This window comes from Meriones unguiculatus, chromosome 3 (assembly GCF_030254825.1).
Source record: "Meriones unguiculatus strain TT.TT164.6M chromosome 3, Bangor_MerUng_6.1, whole genome shotgun sequence".
Lineage (NCBI taxonomy): Eukaryota > Metazoa > Chordata > Mammalia > Rodentia > Muridae > Meriones > Meriones unguiculatus.
This window is the reverse complement of record NC_083351.1, coordinates 33928719-33951461: the sequence shown is the minus strand read 5'-3', so window position 1 is coordinate 33951461 and position 22743 is coordinate 33928719. Positions and strand designations below refer to the sequence as shown.

Below are 22743 nucleotides of genomic sequence, written 5' to 3'. Positions count from 1 at the left end.
CAGGGCATACCTAAATTTACTAGCATTCCAGCATTGGGCAAAAAAGCAAGTATCATTACCACAATTACTTGGCTCTATCTGGCCAATAATGAATAAAAAATGGGGGATATAGACAAACAGGTGTGGGCTTATAGGAAATATTATGAGAAGCCTTAACCCCCTCGTTGAAACATCCTGCGTCAGTTCTAGAACTAGCAGTGGTGGTGTCCGAGGTCTGAGTAGGTTCAGGAGACCATTGCCCCCAGGGGTGAGACGTGCTTCATGCCAATTGACTAACTCCATGTTTTCCTCCACTTTTGAAAGTCATTTAAGGTTCTTAAATTATTTTTTTCCCTTTTTTAAAAAATTTTTCATCAATTACACTTTATTCATTCTGGATCCCCCCATAAGACCCTCCCTCCTCCCCTCCCAATGCCACCCTCTCTCCTCCCTCTGCTTGCATGCCACTCCCCAAGTCCACTAATAGGGGAGGTTCTCCTCTCCTTTCTGATCTTAGTCTGTCAGTTCACATCAAAAGTGGCTGCATTGTCCTCTCCTATGGCCTGGTAAAGCTGCTCCCCCCCAGAGGGAGGTGATCAAAGAGCAGACCAGTCAGATTATGTCAGAGGCAGTCCCTCTTCACATTACTATGTAACCCAATTGGACTCTGAACTGCCCTGGGCTACGTGCAGGAGCAAATTGATACCCTATGGCAAATCGCTCAACTTGGCTGTCAATGAAAATATGCTGGACTTTGAGTCACTAGCATATAACATGAGAATTTTTCCTGTGCTGCAAATCTGTCTAAACAATTGTCGAGCTATATTTTAGGTAATTGGACTGGAGAATTCGATACTACGATGGAGCAGCTGAGAGTGGCCATTGTCACAGTAAATTCTACCAGAGTGGACGCAGGACTAGCCACAGGATTATCATCATGGATTGCTGCAGCCATGAATCATCTGAAGGAATGGGCAGGCATGGGAGCGTTAGCAGGCCTTCTGGTGTTGGTCTCCTTGGTTTGCCTGTGGTATATATGCAAGATTAGAGTCTCACAACAGTGTGATGCAGCCATGATCATTCAGGCCTTTACAGCCATTGAAGCAGGACAGTCTCCCCAAGCATGGTTGGCTACCATAAAAAGCTAAAATGTTACCCTCAGGATGCGAGGCTAAGCACTGCACTCAGGGTCAGCCGCTTTGGACCCAGAGAAGAGCATGTCTGATTTCATGCGGGTTGATAACCCAGGTCCCGCCTCTGAGAAAAAGGTATCGGACAGGTTTGATGCTCTTTGGGGGGATGACACCTAAATGAACATCGGTACAAAGTCCCAATTTATTTCTAATATCAGAGATCAGACCTCTACTCTTGCCTGATGTGTCTAAAACAAAAAGGGGGAACTGTAGAGAGCTGCGGAATGCTGTGCCTTAAAGATGGAGCTGGTTTCTGCCTTCCACCTTCCCGATGGTGAGTGCTCTCTGTCACGAACAATTCCACATTTGGCTAAGGCTGAGGATCTGGCTTGCTTCCATGTATGTGGACCTATCTGCATTGCCCACGTGGCACACCTGGGTTGGCTACCCAGAGGCTATTTAAGCTGTGGGCTGGCCTTCCCCAGGGTCAGAAGATTGTTCAAGGTTCCTGAATAAACTGCATTGAAAAAAAAAACAAAAAACAAAAAAACAAACAAAAAAAACCTTAAATCAATAGAACTGCTACACTTACCTATAATCCCCTCATTGACAATAGGAGCAGCTGGACTTCGGGGCACTGTGTCATTCTCTATGGGGCATGTCATCCAACTGTGAGAGCAGTTGTCTGGTTCTTCTAGTTCCTTTATGCCACCAACGTCAGAGAGATTTTTCAGTGAACGTGAAGCCTTCTTCCCATGTGGGCAAAACAATGAGGTCTCAAAATCAAGTAAAACCTTGTCCTCTCCAAATATTTTCGGCAACTTTTTAATCATAAAAGAGAAATCTGTGATAGAAACAGGGCAAAAACAGAAGGTCTCTGTCATTTTGCATGGTTTGAAATCACATTTGATATATGAGTCTTGGGGGCTAAAAACATGCAGTGCAAAATTCTGAGAAAGGGTCAGCTGTGTTAGGATAAAGGGGGGATTTCCTGTTAGAAATGTAAAAGTCGGTTTTGAGATCAGCTGTTACAATATGATCATCACAGTGCAATACTATATAACAGCATGATTTCCAGTTTCCCATTGCGATGCGAGCATATACTGTCAACCTGAGCAATTTAAATTCACCCAATGGCTGAGCATGTTGGGGAAGGATGCTCATAGACACACAACTCAGCAAAGGATGCAGCACTCTGAATGTGGGCACCGTCCTAGTGAAAGTTCCTGTTGGGTGCTGAAAAGGAGGACACAGGCAAAACCAGCTGAGCAGCAGCAGCCAGGAGTCTCTGATTGCTCAGTGCAGATGCAATGTTAAAAGCTTCCCCCTCAGGTCCATTATACTGAGAGGCATTGGAAATAAGGCCTTTCTGGGGAGGCCTGGATAACTGTTTCTGCAGTGCTAGTTCTTAGGACCCTATCTTTTTCTCCTGTCCTTTCATTCTGCACAGCATGAGGAAAAGATTTTCTGAGATATACTATCCCATATGTACTCTGTACAGGTCCAAAAGCAATTGGTCAATTAATAATACCTCAGAAACATAAACACTGAAAATCAAAATAACCACTTATAGCTATATTCTATAAATTCCCGTATTGAATTATTGTATATAAAATGTGCATACCATAATAACATGTACACCAGAATTTCTCTAAACCACCCATAATTAGCAACTAACTAATCACACTATCAGGCCTAATAACAACCATATCTGTTAAAAAGCCACCCATTGCCTTTGTTTAGTTGAGGAAACCATCTTGGAATCAAGGAGAAGTTCACACATTCCTCAGTGATGACATCAGGATTCAGTCTTGATTGCTGGACTCAGCACTCATGTTTTTGCATCATTTCACAACATTTGCTCTCAGTGAGTTAGCTTAAGGATAGGATATTTTAAATCGTCATTGACAAAGGACAGAATCATTGAGTTCAAACACCCACTTTCAGTCTAATTACTGAAAATGAACCAATGTTGTTCCCCAGAGGAACAGAATTCAAAGGGCTTTTATTTAAAAACAAAACCAAACCAAACCAAACCAAATCAAACCAAACCAGACTATCAGGATAATCCTCTGTTCCTTTCTCTTTGTAAAGCCTTGTTTACCCTACACTTAAAATATATGTCTCATTACTTTTCTGGCAATATTCTGTCCTAATCCTAAATCAGGCATCCAGATCAGAATCGGCGCTAGGCAAGCAGCTAAACGAAAAACAGTCATCATATTCTTTCCCGAATTTTTATCAATTTTGTGAAATATCTTGAAAACTTGTTTGAGGAGAAGGGCATTCACGTGTGGTAGTTGTTCTAGAAGGCTGAACACAAAGACAAGTTATTTTCAAACAATTAATTTTACTCATTAAACTGTAAAAATGAAGAATGGGAACAGAGTAATTGTATCTTATTCATGATTTTATGAGAATAACATGAAAGCATGAATGTTCTTGGACTATTTTACTAAATTTAGATGTCTACATGTAGAAAAATGCAAATGGATCCATATTTATCACCCTGCACGAAATCAAAGTCCAAGTGGATCCAAGACCTCATAATGAAACCAGACACACTACACCTGTTAGAAGAAAAAGTGGGGGAAAGCCTTCATCTCATTGGCACAGGAGACCACTTCCTGAACAGAACATCAAAAATTTACCAGGGAACTCCTATAGCAGATAAACACCTTCAGGCAAGTGGCTGGATAAAAAAAAATCAACTAAAAAAAATCTATAGCCTACCTGTATACAAAAGACAAATGGGCTGGGAAAGAAATTAGAGAAACAACATCTTTTACAATAGCCACAAAGGGTATAGAGTACCTTGGTGTAACGCTAACCAAGCAACTCAAAGACTTGAATAAAAACAAACTATCAGTCTCTGAAGAAAGAAAAAGAATTAGATATCAAAAATGGAAAGATCTCCCATGCTCATTGCTTGGCTGGAATAACATAGTAAAAAAAATGGCCATCTTATCAAAGCAATCTACAGATTTAATGAAATTCCTGTCAAATTACCAACACAATTCTTTACAGATCTTAAAAGAAAAATTCTCAACTTCATATGGAAGAACTAGAATTCCAGAATCCCTAAAACAATACTCTACAATAAAAGATCTTCTGGAGGTATCTCCATGTCTGATCTCAAGCTGTACTATAGAACAACCATAATATAGAGCTGTACTGGCATAGAAACAGAATGGTGGATCAGTGGAATCAAATAGAAGAACTAGAAATAAATGCACACATTTATGAACACCGGATTGTTGACAAAGATGCCAAAACCATACAATGGAAAAAAGATAACATCTTCAAGAAATGGTACTGATCTAATTGGATGTCTACATGTAGAAAAATGCTAATAGATCCACACTTATCTTCCTGCACAAAACTAAAATCCAACTGGATCAAAGATCTCAATATAAAAACAGATGAACTAAACCTCTTAGAAGAAAAATTGGACAAGAGCCTTGAACTCATTGGCACAGAAGACAACTTCCTGAACAGAACACCAACAATGCACAGGCTCTAAGATCAACAATCAATAACTGGGACCTCATGACACTGAAAATATTCTGTAAAGCAAAGGATGCTGTCATCAGAACTAAATGACAGCCTACAGAATGGGAAAGGATCTTCACCAAACCTCTATCTGACAGAGTGCTAATATCCAGAATATATAAAACACTTAAGAAGTTAAAAAGCAACAAATCAAGTAACCCAATTTTAAAAATGGGGTACAGAGCTAAATAGAGAATTCTCAACAGAGGAATATCGAATTGCAGAGAAACACTTAAAAGAAATGCTCAAATGAAAAATAAGGAAATCATGAAATTTGCAGGTAAATGGTGGGACCTGGAAAGGATCATCCTGAGTAAGTTGTCCCAGAAGCAAAAAGACACACACGGTATATACTCACTCATATGAACATACAACATAGGATAAACCCGCTAAAATCTGTACATCTGAACAAACTAAGCAAAAGAGAGGACCCTAACTAAAATGTTCAATCCCCAACCTGAAAGGCAAAGAGAATGGACATCAAAAGAAGAAAACAGGAAACAACCTAGGAACCTGCCACAGAGGGCCTCTGAAAGCCTCTGCCCTACAGACTATCAAAGCAGAAGCTGAGCCTGATGGGGAACTGCTGGGCAGAGTGAATGGAATTTTATGTAAGAACTGGGAAGTAGTAAGAGCTGGAGAGGACAGGGTCTCCACAAAGAGAGCAACAGAACAAGAAAATTTGAACACAGGGAACTTCCCAGAGACTCATACTCCAACCAAGGACTATTCATGGAGATAACCTAGAACCCCTGCACAAATGTAGTCCATGGCAGTGTAATATCTAAGTGGGTTACATAATAATGGGAAGAGGGACTGCCTCTGACATAGTCTGATTGGCCTGCTCTTTGATCACTTCCCCCTGAAGGGGGAGAAGCCTTACCAGGCCACAGAAGATGACAATGCAGCCACTTCTGATGAGAACTGATAGACTAAGATCAGAAAGAAGGAGAGGAGGCCCTCCCCTATCAGTGGACTTGGGGAGGGGTATGCATGCAGAAAGGGGAGGGAGGGTGGAATTGGGAGGGAAGGAGGAAGGGGCTTATGGGGGGGAAAGAAAATGAATAAAGTGTAATTAATAAAAGTTAAATAAAAATTAAAAAAAAGAAATGCTCAACATCCTTAGTTATCAGGGAAATGCAAATGAAAACGACCCTGACATTTAATCTTACAGCCATTAGAATGGCTAGGATCAAAACTCAAGTGAAAATAGATGTTGGAGAGGATGTGGAGAAAGAGAAACCATACTGCATTGCTGGTAGGAATGTAAACTTGTACAATCATTTTGGAAACCAATCTAGTACTTTCTCAGACAATTAGGAATAGTGCTTCCTCAAGATCCAGCTATATCACTCCTAGGCATATATCCAAAAGATGTTCAAGTATACAACAAGGACATTTAATCAACCATGTTTCTAGCAGTTTTATTTGTAATAGCAAGCACCTGGAATATGTCCCTCAATTGAGGTATGGGTACAGACATTGGGTAAATGTGGTACATTTACACAACGGACTACCACTTAGCAATTAAAAATAAGGAAATCATGAAATTTGCAGGCAAATGGTGGAATCTAGAAAACATCATTCCGAGTGAGCTATCCCAGAAGCAGAAAGATACATGGCATATATTCACTTGTAAGTGGTTAGTAGACATATAACATAGGATAATCATAATAAAATCTGAACACCTAAGGAAGCTAATCAAGAAGGACGACTCTGGGTAAGATGCTCAAACATCATTCAGAAAGGCAAATTGTACGGACATCTGAAGAGAGAGAAAAGAGGGAACAGGACAGGATCCTACTACAGAGGACCTCCAAAAGACTCTACCCAGCACACTATCAAAACATATGCTGAGACTTATAGCCAAACTTTGGGCAGAGTGCAGGGAAATTTATGAAAGGAGGAGGAGATAGATGGAACTAGAGGGGACATGAGCTCCACAAGGAGAGTAACAGAACCAAAAAAATCTAGGCACAGGGTTCTTTTCTGAGATTGAGACTCCAACCAAGGACCAATCATGGAAATAAACTATAACCACAACACAGATGTAGGACATGGCAGCTCAGTATCCAAGTGGGCTTCCCAATTAAGGGAACAGGGGCTGTGTCTGACATGAACTCAATGGCAGGCTTTTTTTTTTTTAATCTTTCTCCTGGTGGAGGAGGGTTAGGAAGCCTTACCAGGCCACAGAGGAAGACAATGCAGACGGTCCTGATGAGACCTGGGAGGCTAAGGTCAGATGGAAAGGGAGGAGAACCTCCACAATCAGTGGACTGGGGAAGGGTCATGGGAGAAGAAGAGGAGGGGAGCACTGGATTGGGAGAGGATTAAGCAGGGAGGTACAGCTGGGATACAAAGCGAATAAATTGTAATAAATAAACAAAGCAAACTAAGACACCTGCTCACCCAAGTGGACCCCCAGGTCCACCAGGTCTGCCTGGCCACCCAGGTCCACCAGGCCAACTGGGCCACACAGGTATGCGGACCACTGTAGGTGCTCCCCAGGACTTCCCAGCAGGCATCTGTTCTGGCCTCCCAGTTCTGCTCCTGTGGCTGGACTCTCAGTGGACTGCTTTACCAGCCTCTAAGTTCTGTGGCTGCAGCATCACTGAGCTGACTACAGCCGCATTTGCCCCAGCAGGCCCAAATCTGAGAGCAGAGAACAGAGGAAACCCCTGTGCTTTCCTATTAGACCTGCTAGAGAGTAGGTGTGCCTTCAAGTGAGTGCCTGCACAGCCCAAGACCCAGGGTCCCCCTAGGCTAGCAGCCAAATACCAGATCCCTCCCACCCACAGCAACACTGTGGGCAACATGGGGATTCTTGGGACAGTATTCTCAACAGTGAAGGCCCTGTTCTGTGGGTCTACTAGTGGAGTCCAGGCAAACAACTTCCTGGAGCCCAAAAAGTGCTGAATACCAGTGGCCTGTAGGCCACTGAGGTATTCAGGGAATCTGTGCATGCGCATTGTACCCACAAACAGTGCCAGTGCCCACAACCCTCTTATGCCTACACCACACGCTACCCCACATTCCAGGTATCTACACTCTCTAGCACCCTGTCCATTCAGGCAAACTTACACACACACACACACACACACACACACACGATTGCTCACCCACATTTGTGCTTTTGCACCAGCTGACTTTCCTGCCTTGGGTATAGCTGATACTCTATCACACACTCTCAAACCAGTGGACATCTCTCATTGCCCTGAAGAATACTCCAGACACCAGAGAAATACAGACCCAGTCTGAACTACAGACTCCAGGAACAAACAGTGAAGGTTACAGATAAGTAGATGACCAGAGGTCTGCGTAAGAACACATCCAACAAAAACCTGGACATCATGGCTTCACCAACAAACCCCAAAATCAATGGATACTCTAATTCATCAGAAACACAGGAAAATGATTTTAAACTATGCTTATCCAATTATTAGAGGCATAGAAAGAGGAAACAAACAAATCTCTCAAAGAAATAGCCACATAAATGGAGGCACAATTAGTGGTATAAAGAGAAGAAACAAACAAAGAAAATAGAGACATCATAGAAAGACAGGAATCCACATTCAAACAAATGAAGAAAATGGTGCAAGGCATGAAATGGAATTAGAGTCAATAAAGAAAACACAAACAGAGAAAAATATGGTGCTGGAGAATTTAGAGAAAAGATCAGGATCCACAAAGGTAAGCATCACCAATAGAATATAAAAGATGGAAGAGAGAATCTCAGGTGCTGAAGATACACTTGCAGAAAAGGATACATTTCTCAAAGAAATATTAAAATCAGAAAAGTTTCAAACATAAAACATCCAAAAATTTAAGGATGCCATGAAAAGACAAAATCTAAGAATAATAGTAATAGATGAAAAAGATGATTCCAGGATATGAGGTCCAGAAAATATTTTCAAGAGAATCTTGGAAGAAAATTTTCCTAACCTAAAGAAAAAAAATGTCCATAAACATACAAAAGGTCTACAGAACACCAAATAGATTAGACTAGAAGAGAAACTCCACATGTCACACCATAGTCAAAACACTAAATCTACAGAACAAAGAAAAATATTCAAAGCAGCAAGGGGAAAAGGCCAGGTAACATATAAAGGTAGACCTATCAGAATCACGCCAGACTTCTCAACAGAAACTATGAAAGCCAGAAGGGCCTGGGCAGATCCATGTAGAATTTAAGGGACTACAGATGCCAACCCAGAATACTTTACCTAGCAAAGCTTTCAATCAACATAGATGGAGAAAAAAAAAAAAAAACTCAATTGCAAAGCTAAATTTATACATGTATACACAGCAAACCAGCCCTACAGAAAATACTAGAAGGAAAACTCCAATCCAACGAAAACAACTACACCCAAGAAAAGATAGGATACAGAAAACCTCAAAACAAAAAATTAAAAGAAAACAAGCAATGAATCAAAGAAACACCACCAACCCCAAAATAAAAGAAACTAACATTCATTGGTCACTATTATCTAGCAACATCAAGAGATTCAACTCTCCAATAAAAAGACACAGCCTAACAAAATGGTTGCAGAAACACCAGGATTCAACTTTTTGCTGCATCCAAGAAACACACCTCAGCAACAAATGTAAACACTACCTCAGAGTAAAGGGCTGAAAATTTTTTTTCAAGCAAATGGACCCAGAAAACAAGCTGGAATAGGTATCCTAATATCTAATAAAATAGCCTTTCAACCAAAATTAATCAAAAAGGATGAGGGGCAAATCATTCTCATCAAAGGAAAAATCCACCAGAAGGACAATGCAGAGACCCACCCTACTAGAGACCTGTGGAGCTTCAGTGACAACCATATTTATTTTTAAACCAGAAAATATTTTAAATTTATACTTCCATATTTATAATGTTGGCAGCAACATTATGATTATCATTGTCTGCACTTCAGCATTGTAACCATTTGTGAAGAAGGATTAAAACAAGTTAAGTTGTGAAAAAACCTAAAAATAATTGAACTTCTACACTTACCTATAATCCCCTCATTGACAATAGGAGCAGCTGGACTTCGGGGCACTGTGTCATTCTCTGTGGGGCATGTCATCCAACTGTGAGAGCAGTTGTCTGGTTCTTCTAGTTCCTTTATGCCACCAACGTCAGAGAGATTTTTCAGTGAACGTGAAGCCTTCACATGTGGGCAAAACAATGAGGTCTCAAAATCAACTAAAACCTTGTTCTCTCCAAATGTTTTCGGCAAGTTTTTAATCATAAAAGAGAAATCTGTGATAGAAACAGGGCAAAAACAGAAGGTCTCTGTCATTTTGCATGGTTTGAAATCACATTTGATATATGAGTCTTGGGGGCTAAAAATATGCAGTGCAAAATTCTGAGAAAGGGTCAGCTGTGTTAGGATAAAGGGGGGATTTCCTGTTAGAAATGTAAAAGTTGGTTTTGAGATCAGATGTTACAATATGATCATCACAGTGCAATACTATATAACAGCATGATATCCAGTTTCCCATTGCGATGCGAGCATATACTGTCAACCTGAGCAATTTAAATTCACCCAATGGCTGAGCATGTTGGGGAAGGATGCTCATAGACACACAACTCAGCAAAGGATGCAGCACTCTGAATGTGGGCACCGTCCTAGTGAAAGTTCCTGTTAGGTGCTGAAAAGGAGGACACAGGCAAAACCAGCTGAGCAGCAGCAGCCAGGAGTCTCTGATTGCTCAGTGCAGATGCAATGTTAAAAGCTTCCCCCTCAGGTCCATTATACTGAGAGGCATTGGAAATAAGGCCTTTCTGGGGAGGCCTGGATAACTGTTTCTGCAGTGCCAGTTCTTAGGACCCTATCTTTTTCTCCTGTCCTTTCATTCTGCACAGCATGAGGAAAAGATTTTCTGAGATATACTATCCCATATGTACTCTGTACAGGTCCAAAAGCAATTGGTCAATTAATAATACCTCAGAAACATAAATACGGAGAATCAAAATACCCACTTGATAGCTATATTCTATAAATTCCCTATTGAATTATTGTCTATGAAAGGTGCATACCATAATAACATGTACACCAGAATTTCTCTAAACCACCCATAATTAGCAACTAACTAATCACACTATCAGGCCTAATAACAACCATATCTGTTAAAAAGCCACCCGTTGCCTTTGTTTAGTTGATGAAACCACCTTTGAATCAAGGAGAAGTTCACACATTCCTCAGTGATGACATCAGGATTCAGTCTTGATTGCTGAACCCAGCACTCATGTTTTTGCATCATTTCACATTTGCTCTCAGTGGGCTAGCTTAAGGATAGGATATTTTAAATCCTCATTGACAAAGGACAGAATCATTGGGTTCAAACAGTCACATTCAGTCTAATTGCTTAAAATATACCAATGATTCTTCCTCCCCAGTGGAATATAATTCAAGGATATTTATTTAAAAACCAAACCAAACCAAACCAGACTATCAGGATAATCCTCTGTTCCTTTCTCTTTGTAAAGCCTTGTTTACCCTATGCCTAAAATATATGTCTCATTACCTTTCTGGCAATATTCTTTCCAAATCTTAACCAGGCATCCAGATCATTTAGCTAAGCAAGCAGCTAAAAGATCATCAGTCACCAAATTCTTTTCTAAATTTTGTGTAATATCCTGAAAAGTTGTATGGGGAGAGAAGGGCATTCATGTGTGGTAGTTGTTCTAGAAGGCTGAACACAAGACAAGTTATTTTCAAACAATTAATTTTACTCATTAATTTGTTAAAATGAAGAATGAGAACAGAGTAATTGCATCTTATGGTTTTATGAGAAAAAAAATGAAAGTAGGAATGTTCTTGGAATATTTCACCAAATTTAGATATCTATATGTAGAAAAATGCAAATGGATCCATATTTATTGCCCTGCACAAAACCAAAGTCCAAGGTGATACAAGACCTCATAATGAAAACAGACACACTAAGCCTGTTAGAAGAAAAAGTGGGGGAGCCTTCATCTCATTGGCCCAGGAGACCAACTTCTAAAATGAACACTAAAAATTCTACCAAGGAACTCCTACAGCTGATAAACACTTTCAGCTAAGTGGCTGGATACAAAATCAACTCAAAAAAATCGGTAGCCTTCCTGTAAACAAAAGACAGATGGGCTGAGAAAGAAATTAGTAAAATAAGACTTCTCACAATAGCCTCAAAGGATATAAAGTAGCTTGGTGTGACTCTAACAAAGCAAGTCAGAGACTGGTATGAAATAAATTTCAAGTCTCTGAAGAAAGAATTAGAAGAAGGTATCAGAAGATGGAAAAATCTCCCATGTCCATGGCTTGGCAGGATTAACATAGTAAAAATGGCCACCTTACCAAATGCAATGTGTAGATTCAATGAAATTCCCATTAAATTACCAAAACAATTCTTTACAGATCTTGAAACAAAAATTCTCAACTTCATATGGAAAAACTAGCAACTCAGAATCCGTAAAACAATCCTCTACAATAAAAAATCTTCCAGAGGTATCTCCATCCTTGATCTCAAGCTGTAATATAGAGCAACAGTAATAAAAACTGTATGGTACTGGCATAGAAACAGAATGGTGGATCAATGGAATCAAATAGAAGAAATAAACCCACATGCTTATGGAAACATAATTGTTGACAAAGATGCCAAAACCATGATATGGAAAAAGATAACATCATAAACAAATGGTGCTGGTCTAACTGGAGTATTGACATGTAGAAAAATGCAAATGGATCCATGCTTATCACCCTGCACAAAACTAAAGTCCAAGTGGATCAAAGACCTCAATATAAAAACAGATACACTAAATCTGTTAGAAGAAAAATGGGGAAGAGCCTTGAACTCATTAGTACAGGAGACAACTTCCTGAACAGAACACCAACAGCACAGGCTCTAAGATCAACAATCAATAAATGTGACCTCATGAAACTGAAAAGCTTCTGTAAAGCAAACGACACTGTCCTCAAGACTAATTGACAGCTTACAGACTGGGAAAAGATTTTCACCAGCCCTCTATCTGACAGAGGGCTAATATCCACAATATATAAAGAACTTAAGAAGTTAAAAAGCGACAAATCTAGTAACCCAATTAAAAAATGGGGTACAGAGCTAAACAGAGAGTACTCAATAGAGGAACATTGAATGGCAGAGAAACACTTAAAGAAATGCTCAACATCCTTAGTCATCAGGGAAATACAAATAAAAATGACCCTGAGATTTCACCTATACCCATCAGAATGGCTAGGATCAAAAACTCAAGTGACAACACATGCTGGAGAATATGTGGACAAAGAAAAACCATATTCCATTGCTGGTGGGAATGTAAATTTTGGAATCAAAATTTGTAAATTTTCCACTTTGGAAATCAATCAGGTGCTTTCTCAGACAATCAGAAACAGCGCTTCCTCAAGATCCAGCTACCCACTTGAAGCCATATATCCAAAAGATGCTCAAGTATACAACAAGGACATTTGCTCAACCATGTTCTTAGCAGCTTTATTTGTAATAGTCAGAAACTGGAAAAAACCCAGATGTCCCTCAATGGAGGAATGGATACAGAAATTGTGGTACATTTACACAATGGACTACTACTCAGCAATTAAAAAACAAGGAAATCATGAAATGTGAGGCAAATGGTGGGATCTAGAAAAGATCAACCTGAATGAGGTATATCCCATAAGCAGATAGATACACATAGTATATACTCACTTATAAGTGGATATTAGGTAAATAATGAAGGATAATCATACTAAAATCTGTACACCTAAGGAAGCTAATCAAGAAGGAGGACCCTGGGTAAGATGCTCAATTATCATTCAGAAAGGCAAACAGAACGGACATTGGAAGAGGGAAAAAACAGGAAACAGGAGAGGATTCTACCACAGAGGGCCTCCGAAATACTTTACCCAGGAGAGTCTCAAAGCATATGCTAAGACTCATAGCCAAACTTTGGGCAGTGTGCAGGGCATCTTATGAAAGAAAGGGGGAGATAGAAAGACATGGAGGGGACAGGAGCTCTACAAGGTGAGGAATGGAACAAAATATCTGGGCACAGGGGTCTCTTCTGAGATTGATTCACCAACCAAGGACCATGCATGGAGATAACCTAGAACCCCTGCTCAGATGTAGCCCATGGCAGTTCAATGTCCAAATGGGTTTCCTAGTAAGGGGAACAGGGACTGTCTCTGACATGAACTGATTGGCATGCTCTTTGATCACCTCCCCCTGAGGGGGGAGCAGCCTTACCAGGCCACAGAGGAAGAATTCAGCCACTCCTGATGAGACCTGATAGACTAGGATCAGAAGGTAAGGGGAGGAGGACCTCCCCTACCAGTGGGCTGGGGGAGAGGCATGGCATGGAGAAGAGGTAGGTAAGGTGGGATTGGGAGGGGATGGAGGTGGGTGACAGCTGGATACTAAGTGAATAAACTGTAATTAATGTAAAAAATAAAAAATTATTTAAAAAGAAAGAAGTTGCCATTCACTCTCACTCTCTCTCTTGGAATGTGTGACAGCACAGTGGCTCTATACAGAGTTTAAGCATGGATTTTAAGAGCGCTACCTGAGACTGCATCTGTCTCCCTGCTCACAGCCATGCTCTCAGTGATACTCCTTCTGCATGTAAGGATTTTGGAAACAAACAAACAAACAGTAAAAAGACAAATTTAATTGCTCTGTGAATGCTGAGATTATGAGCGTGGGGCACTGTGACTCAACATATGTCTCTTTTTAAAATGTCTTTCTTGTGTGTGAACAATTGACAGTTTTATTGTCGGTAAATAATTTTACTAAGTAATTCTGTGATATATATACTCTAATGTGCCTAAGCAAACATTGTATCTACTTTTTGATGTTGTTTAAGAAATTAGCAAGGCATTACCTCTGTACAGCAGCGAATTTCTCTCCATTTTGACATGATCCAGGACACCAAGTCAATCGTCATATAGTCTCAATGTCAGAAGTCTGTTTTCAATATTTTGAAAAAAACTCGTTATATAAATAGAAATGAAATATTTTGTGTTAAAATATGAATCAAAAAATTACTCAAACTACTTTAACATATACATGATGTTTAGTTAAAACTTTTGCCATAGCTCTCAACCTGTGCCCTAGGTTGAAACCTCATTGACATGTAGCTTAGCAAAGTTTTGCCCATCAAAACTAGAAACCTAAAAGCAGATTTTTCAGTAGTGCTGGGATTGCAGAGAGATATCCCCTTGGCTCAAAGGGCCGCAATTGGACAGCTGAGCCCACTAGCACACACTAAAGGGACCAATACCTCAGCTCAACTCCTGTTTTTGTTTGTTTGTTTCAATAGTATTTATTAGTCATTCATTTATCTACTTTCAGTTACTGAATTCCATTAAAACTTTTGTATGTGAAAATATGATCCTCTAAAGTGCCTGACAAAGTATTTTGCATATTACAACCTTAACCAAACATCGTCTGATTTGACAAATTACTGATCTGTGTGTCATTTCCAAGAATGAAGGATAAATGTGCCCACTGTCTTCAAAGCAGTGTTCCAACTTAACTGGTGGTTTCTGAATTAAGCAGCCAATCTAACAAATTTCTACTTGACATTCAGTTTCAACTCCTGTTTTTAAATGACATGAACAGACAAATTATGTTAAATTCTGCAGGTCAAAGGTTTTTGCTTCTAACCTTAATGGTTCTGCATCAAGAGATCTAACTGCATGTGCCCATGTGCTCATAAGCAAAGGCTTATGCTTTATACTTTGAGAGGAAATGGTTCTAGTGAGGAGGAAATGGAATGTGTATCTTTCCATAATAATTGTAAATAAATACCAGAAACCTGGGAATGTGACACTTTGTGATCCATAGGAAAGCAGATTGGAATGAGTGTGTGATCTCAGAGTTCAGGACAGGAAAAAAAACAATGTCAGGTTAGAGCTCAACCCTGGAGATCCAGCAACAATATGGATAATTCTTTGTTAGGGAAAACTCCGTGGAACCTTCCTGCTGAGTCATCCAAAAACAGGGAGAAGATTTCAAACCACCTTGACAGTTTCCAGACACATGCCATTTGCACAGGTCTCAGAGATTTAACTTTAGGAAGCGCACCAAGCTATTTTTATGATTTCACTTCAGTAATCACTAGAGTATTCCAATATGTTTAGAGCTGACCCATGTACCAGGCATGGTTTGAAGTACTTGGGATAGACCAGTGAAGAAACTGTCTCAGTCACCACCCCCTTATATCATAAATATGTAGATGCACCAAACCTTCTTTGGCAATCTGCATAGTTCAACATGGCTAATTCTATAGTAGGTTGAGCCAATTTTTGAGCATGTGATAAGGTATTATGAGGAAAAATTTAGAAAGTGTAGAGTTTGTTAATATAGACTGTTCCTATATAATCAACTCACTCAGTGTGTACCTCACATAGGCAGTGCCTGAGTCCTTTATATACCTATCATATAGATGACTTCATCTGTTGTAAGGTGTTTCTGAAATGTTGCCATTTATCGTGTAACCATATAATAATGGGGGTCATGGCAATACTGTGCACCAGAAATGGTTAATTTCGGAGATATGTTGGTAATCGTTAGAGTATCACTATACAGATTTAGAGAGATGGCTCAGCAGGTAAGAGCACTGGCTGCTCTTCTAGAAAACCCATGTTCACTTCCCAAAACCCACATGGCAGCTCATAACTTCCTGTGACCCCTGTTCTGGGGATCTGAGCCCTTTCCATATGAAGGCAAATGTTAATGTACACAAAATATAAAACATAATGAATATTCATATATTTAAGACCTCTTAATAAACATCAGTATGAATTGTTCCTTGTTGTAATGTTTTCTCTTCAAGATATTTATACAATTTGTTTTTATTATTCTGTAACCCTTTTTGCATGAATCAATTTTAATTTTCAGAAATCAAAATTCAAATTGGTCTTTGTCAATGAGATTAGAAGGCAAACCCATCCGAAGTGACTACATGCAGAAAATGTTTCTTGCGTGACATGACAAACAGCTAAATAGAATTAACAGCTCATTCCAGTGAAGGAAACACAGATCGAGTCATCTTTTCAGACAAACCGTAAAGTAAAGTGTTTGAAGATGGGAACAGTTATGGTCAGTAAGTGAATAGAGCTGTTTGTGAGTGCTTCGGTTGGTTTTGATTACAGAATAATTGCAAAAAAAAACCAAAAACCAAAAACCAAAAAACCTTTTACTTATTGTTTAAAAATCTATACATTTTAAACTTGAGCAGGCACAGTTTTAATTGAGGAGGAAGGAGAGACATAAATACAGGTGGAAAGAAAGTGAGCAGGCAAAAGTCACACAGCTTGTTTGAAACATTATTAAAAAAATCATATTTTTATTTAGCAAACTAGCATATAAATAAGTTTATTTGTAATAAGTATACATAAAAATTAAAATTTGGGCTAACAATACTCCACACAATGGACAAAGACTAATAAATATCCCAGAACCAGGCATGAAAAACCTGTTGATCAAAGGAGTCTAAGAGAGTCTCCTAAGTATACATGCCATTGTTGCTACCCTGGGTTACCTCACAAGAGTTGAAGATAGTCTCTATTGCAGAAGACACCGTGCACTTCAGACTTAGGAGATGGAAGATATATGCTGGGTCTGACAGGTAAAGCTCCTCCCTGAGGTCTAGGTTTAGCAGTATTCAAAGGTGCTATGCAAGCTACAGTAGGGGCTGGGGACAGGAAACAGTAATCCTACACAACTGCACCTATGAACCACAACAATGACAAGTGTGATAAGTAACTGTGTGATTTCTCAGCAGCAGAAAATCATGCCTGGTGCTGGAAACCTTGCAACTTAGACCATGCCTATTAGAGGAGAAGGTCTTGTTCTAAATATTTAAGCTAATACTCACAGATAATGTAGCTTTGACCCCTTCATCAAAGGTTCTCTTTGCAATGGAATGAGACTATTACAGGAAACCATAGCTATTCAAAATACAGAGAACAAATGTTCCCGTGGTTCATAGCCCAGTGGACACACATGCAAGGTAACTCCTGAAGAGTGGGCTCATGGAACTTTAGTTAAGGCTCAGAGACTGTAAAGCAGAGGGTCAGATATTCTGCCTTATATCTGGGTCTTCTAGAAATGAGGAGCAGGCTTCAGTCATGACAGTCCGACATTACGGTTTCTTTAACAGCCCATGACAGAAACATCATCCAAGTTAGTTGGATGAGGAAATGTCATGAAGCCAAACTCTAGACAAAGAACTATATGCACATAAATACTATTGAGTGTTAGACAGTCTTTCCCAAAGATAACCCCCTAATTAGTAATCCAATACCAAATGGTTAGCTCAGAAATAATCCATCTACTAGCAACCATGAGGGGACTCATCAAGATGTTTGAACATATTAATGGATTTATAAGTATTTATATAGTAATAACAATTAAAGGAAATGGGCCATGTATTTGAAAGGAAGTGGAAGGATGTGGGGAAAGAACCTTGGAACCCAGAATTTGAAGAAATGAGATGTTGTAATTGAATTTTAATTTAAAAAATAAAATAAAAATACCATTTTATGGAGCTGAAGGGATATCTCAGTGATTAAGAATGCCTGTTTCACTGTCATGAGGACCTGTATTTGGGTACTAGTAGCGTGTTTGTGTGTGTGTGTGTGTAAGAAAAAGACAGAGAGAGACAGACAGAGAGACAGAGAGATCATGCAGTCACTGGGGTATGTAATGAAGATATATGTTGTGTGAAGCTATAAAATGGCTGCTTGATTATAGCCTGCTTGGAATCCATGATGTACAGTGTGCCCAGCACGACATGGTGATTTTTCACCCCTGGACCACAGGTGTTCTTTGTTCTTTAGATGTGTGCTCAACTGTTTAGATTTGGCAGGTATCCGAATGAGAACTTGCCTCCTGCATACCTGAGAACTTTTCTCCTGCTTTTAGAATTTCCTTGAGGATATCCTGCTCTGTGATTTTCACCAAAACTAGTTCCTCCCCCCGAATTGCCCATTCTTACTCTGTATAAGATGTAACCTAAAGAACAATAAATGGAGACTTGATCAGAATTCTGTCTTGTCTCCATTCTTTGGGTCTCTTGTCCCATCCTATCCTCACCCCCTCTCTTAGGGTCTTGTTCGACTGACCTACAGGCCGGGTCAGTATGTGAAAGAGACACATGCTGTTTACTGAGGAAGAAAAACCTGCCTCTCAGAAGTAAACTAGTGAGTGACAGAAAATGAAGAACACTGGTACCAAAGGCATGTGACTAGTCATGCATACCAGGTGACAAATTTGTATGTGAAATGACATCCCACAAACTGTTACTCTTTTGAAATAATACGTGTCCCATGAGGAGGATGGAATATTCTTCATTACATTAAAGTTTATGATGGCTGCTTCATGCTGGAATCCTTATTCCTTTTGTTGCGAACATTCCTTTTGAGCTTACCAGATTTCTACCACTTGTATCTACTATCACTCAGAAAATGCATTATGAAGGAAACTACTCACACAGACGTAGAGGAAGCCTGAGGGTGGATGTCACAAGGACTCTCTCTACCTTTAGGACAGATGCGACCACAAGAACATATTTGTTGTTTAGATTTACATGCTATCCATGATCCAATTTTTTCTTTTAGGATTTGGCATGATGTCATGTTAGGTGATATCATAAAAACACCCTCAGTGTTCAGCCATTTTGTTGATGAAGGACAGCATGTCCTGAGAGGAAGAAAGGAAATTATGTGTCATTCCATCTACAGCACAGGACACTATTTGCTTCTTAGGAACCAGACCAACTGTGCTCACAGGTACAATGCAAAAGCTGGCATAGATGAAGAGGACCTTGAACTGCTTCTGTGCCTCCATCTCTTATTGAACTCATACCACCTTAATGATAACTCTGAAAACCCAGGCAACATTCTCTTATCAGATTATCCACTATAGAAAAGTGATTAAACCCAACTTTCCCAATACCTGTTTTCAGGTGAACAGCTTTCTTTGGCCTACCTATTCTGAGGCCAATGCTTTGAATCACAATTGTTTCTCCATTTGAGGACAGAACTGAAGGCTAGGGAGGGGGTATTTAAGAAGCAGATCTTATCCTTAAGAGAGCCAGAAAAGAACCTTGTAAGACCTACCACAATTGCCTTGGGCAGATCGCCATCCCCATAACTGGCAATCAGATCTTTCCCAAACAATTTTCCTTGCTTCTCAAATGCCTGGGCTGTACACACTTTGTCATGGTGGGTACAGAGCCCTTGTGGAACAGCAAAGTTACGTAAGGCTGTGTTTTCTTCATGTTTTTTTCCTTCACATCTAAAGACAGAATGAGATTATTACATGGAATAGTGTAGTTTATACAACCTTTAAAAATACAAAACAGAATTCCGATTGCAGGAAGTGCCTTTTGTAATGGACAAATACATTATTTGTAATAGAACATTCCTCACATGCTAAAATTGATTAGTCATCCTAATTATGTAGATATTCTTTTTCCTTATACTCTATACTCTTTCTGATGTTAGAGATCTGAACTGTGTTTTACCTAGTTGGAATTCTCACAAGACAATACTGGATAACTACCACATTGCATCATGATGTACTTGAACCAGCTTTCTGAGTTATTTGTACAGTCAGTTGCTTCGGTGGTTATATTCTTTTCCATAGCTACCTTTATAGGTCTTCATATTAGAAAGTTTTCTATTGTCCTCAAATGTCACAGTGTATCTCTTCCCACTCTTTATTTTTTTTTTTTTTTGCTGAGTCAAATTTCTTTAATCATCAGCATGTGCCCTTCATTAGAAAATATGCATGAATGCTTTTGTCTGCCAGAGTCTAGACCCTTGTTTTCATAGTATTATTTCAAATCTGAGATCAAAGTTTCTTTATGCAGCCTGGAGAGATGGCTCAGCACTAAAAAGCACTAGCTCTTTTTCCAGAGGTCCTGAGTTCAATTCTCAGCAACATCAAAGTGGCTAGCAACCATCTATACTATGGTTTGTTTCCCTCTTCTGGCAGGTAGGCATACGTTCAGATAGAGCACTCATTTACAGAAAATAAATAAATAGGTCTTTTAAAAATATTTCTTTTGCTCTTCTAAGATTTATTTTAGAATATGAGACCAACTTGAAATCTTAAATAAGTTACTTAGAACAAATGCATTAAGAGTAAAAAAATAGTAATAAAACAAAATACAGCTTTCCTTAAGAGTAGAAAATATTGGTGACTGTCTATCACAAAATAGTCAGGCCTGAACACACAAGTAGTATTATATAGACTGAGTAATATGTGGGAGTGGGTTAGCATGTGTGCGTATATACATGTGTGCTCATACATGTACATATGCAACTATTTTTTAAAGAAGACAAGAAATTAGAGGCAATCAAGGGAAGTACATGGGGGGAGTGGAGAAAGGACAGCAAAGGAGAATAAATAATATAAGTATATTATAATTTAGAAAAATAAATTCAATGGATTCCATGCATCAATATTATATCCATTTAGTGTCCAGAGCCAGGTTTAAAAGACATACGTGAAACATCCTTGTTGTGGGAATTCAAATGAGATTAGAGACCAGGTTAGGAGCCTAAGGCCATTTCTTTTCAAGCCCAGAAAAAAAAATGATCTTCAATCCCATACATTTAACTTTTCTGTATAGCATTCACTACAGGTTTGTCTACCTGAAGTTATTAGGGTATTTTAGCTCTGATCATGAAAACAATGAATGAGGATCCAGTTCTTAGGAATCATTCTCACGGGACAAAAGGTGCATGCACACACAATTTTGTGTAGACAGTGTGTTGGCATTCCACACTATGTTGACTATCTGCTTGAAGGAATGAATTGAAAAGTTTTCCTTAAATCTTATGAAAGAAGGGGAGATGAAAGACCTGGAGAGGACAGAGACTCCACAAGGAGAGCAACAGATCCAAAAAAGTCTGGGCCCCAGGGTCTTCTCTGAGATGCATACTCCAACCAAGCACCATGCATGGAGATAACCTAGAACCCCAGCACAGATGACATACACCCCATGGCAGCTCAGTGTCCAAGTGGGTTCCCTAGTAACGGGAACAAGGGTTTTCTCTGACATGAACTTACTGTCTGGCTCTTTGATTACCACCCCTGAGAGGGGATCAGCCATAACAGGCCACAGAGAAAGAGAATGCATTCAGCCCTGATGAGACCTAATTGGATAAGTTCAGATAGAAAGGGAGGAGGGCCACCCCTATCAATGGACTGGGGCAGTGGCATGGGAGGAGAAGAGGGAGGAAGGATGGGATTGGGAGTAGGGAAGGGGGCTACAGCTGGGATACAAAATGAATAAATTGTAATTAATTAAAATATAAATTAATTTTAAAAGTTCTCCCTAAAAACAAGCTGAGTTGGACATCACAATCTAGAGCGCTCGTAAGCCTGACCTGGGCTATTTTCAGTATGTTTTTGTTGTCTACATTGCCCTTTCCCAAAAAAGAAAATGACACTCAGTATTGATATATTATGCAGAACTGAAGTGGGAACTGAGAAAGGGTCCTTCAAGGAAGCATGAACTCACTGCTCGGCTCTTGGTTTCTTGCAGAGTGTCTGGGCTTTAAGATGAAGGACCTCTGATCATTTGACTTGAGATGATTGACATACACCCCAGGCACGGATGGAAAAGCTGAGAAATTTCTTTCCCGTCTATTGAAGGTTTTTCAGGTGTTGCTCATAATTGCGTCATGTGGGATCTTATGTCCTGTGGGAAGATGATATGAATATGAAACTAATGGTAACCAGTGTGAGCAAACCTGCAGATGTGATTTAGCATGCCTGCTGTATATTATTTCCATTGTGGTTCAGGAGACAGTACAATGCACACCCTAGAGCATTAGGACTCTCTCTGGGATACTCTGATAAGGTAAGCTTGAGTAACAGAGAACTCATAAAAGTTGGGAAGAAAGGTGTAAACTTTTCACTTTGTTTGGAGAGCATAGGACCATACTACACTGTGTGTTTGCGGTGGGGGGAAGGGCTTTTGCTGTTCTCCCCTTTGACAGCTTTAAAGCCTTCCAGTTTCAACCTTGATATCACCAACATCCTTACATCATAAGAATCTTTCTTCATTTGCCCTCAT

General features: G+C 39.6%; 1 protein-coding gene across 1 annotated transcript in view; it reads left to right on the top strand.

Annotated features, from left to right (window-relative positions):
• Positions 1–16245: 16245 nt before the first annotated feature.
• The window catches only part of LOC110543706 (DNA repair protein SWI5 homolog), a 29512-nt gene continuing 23014 nt past the window's right edge, over positions 16246–22743 (top strand). The window contains exon 1 of the mRNA XM_060378768.1: positions 16246–16257. Within this exon, the coding sequence (XP_060234751.1) occupies positions 16246–16257 (12 nt within the window). The remainder of the gene's footprint in view (positions 16258–22743) is intronic.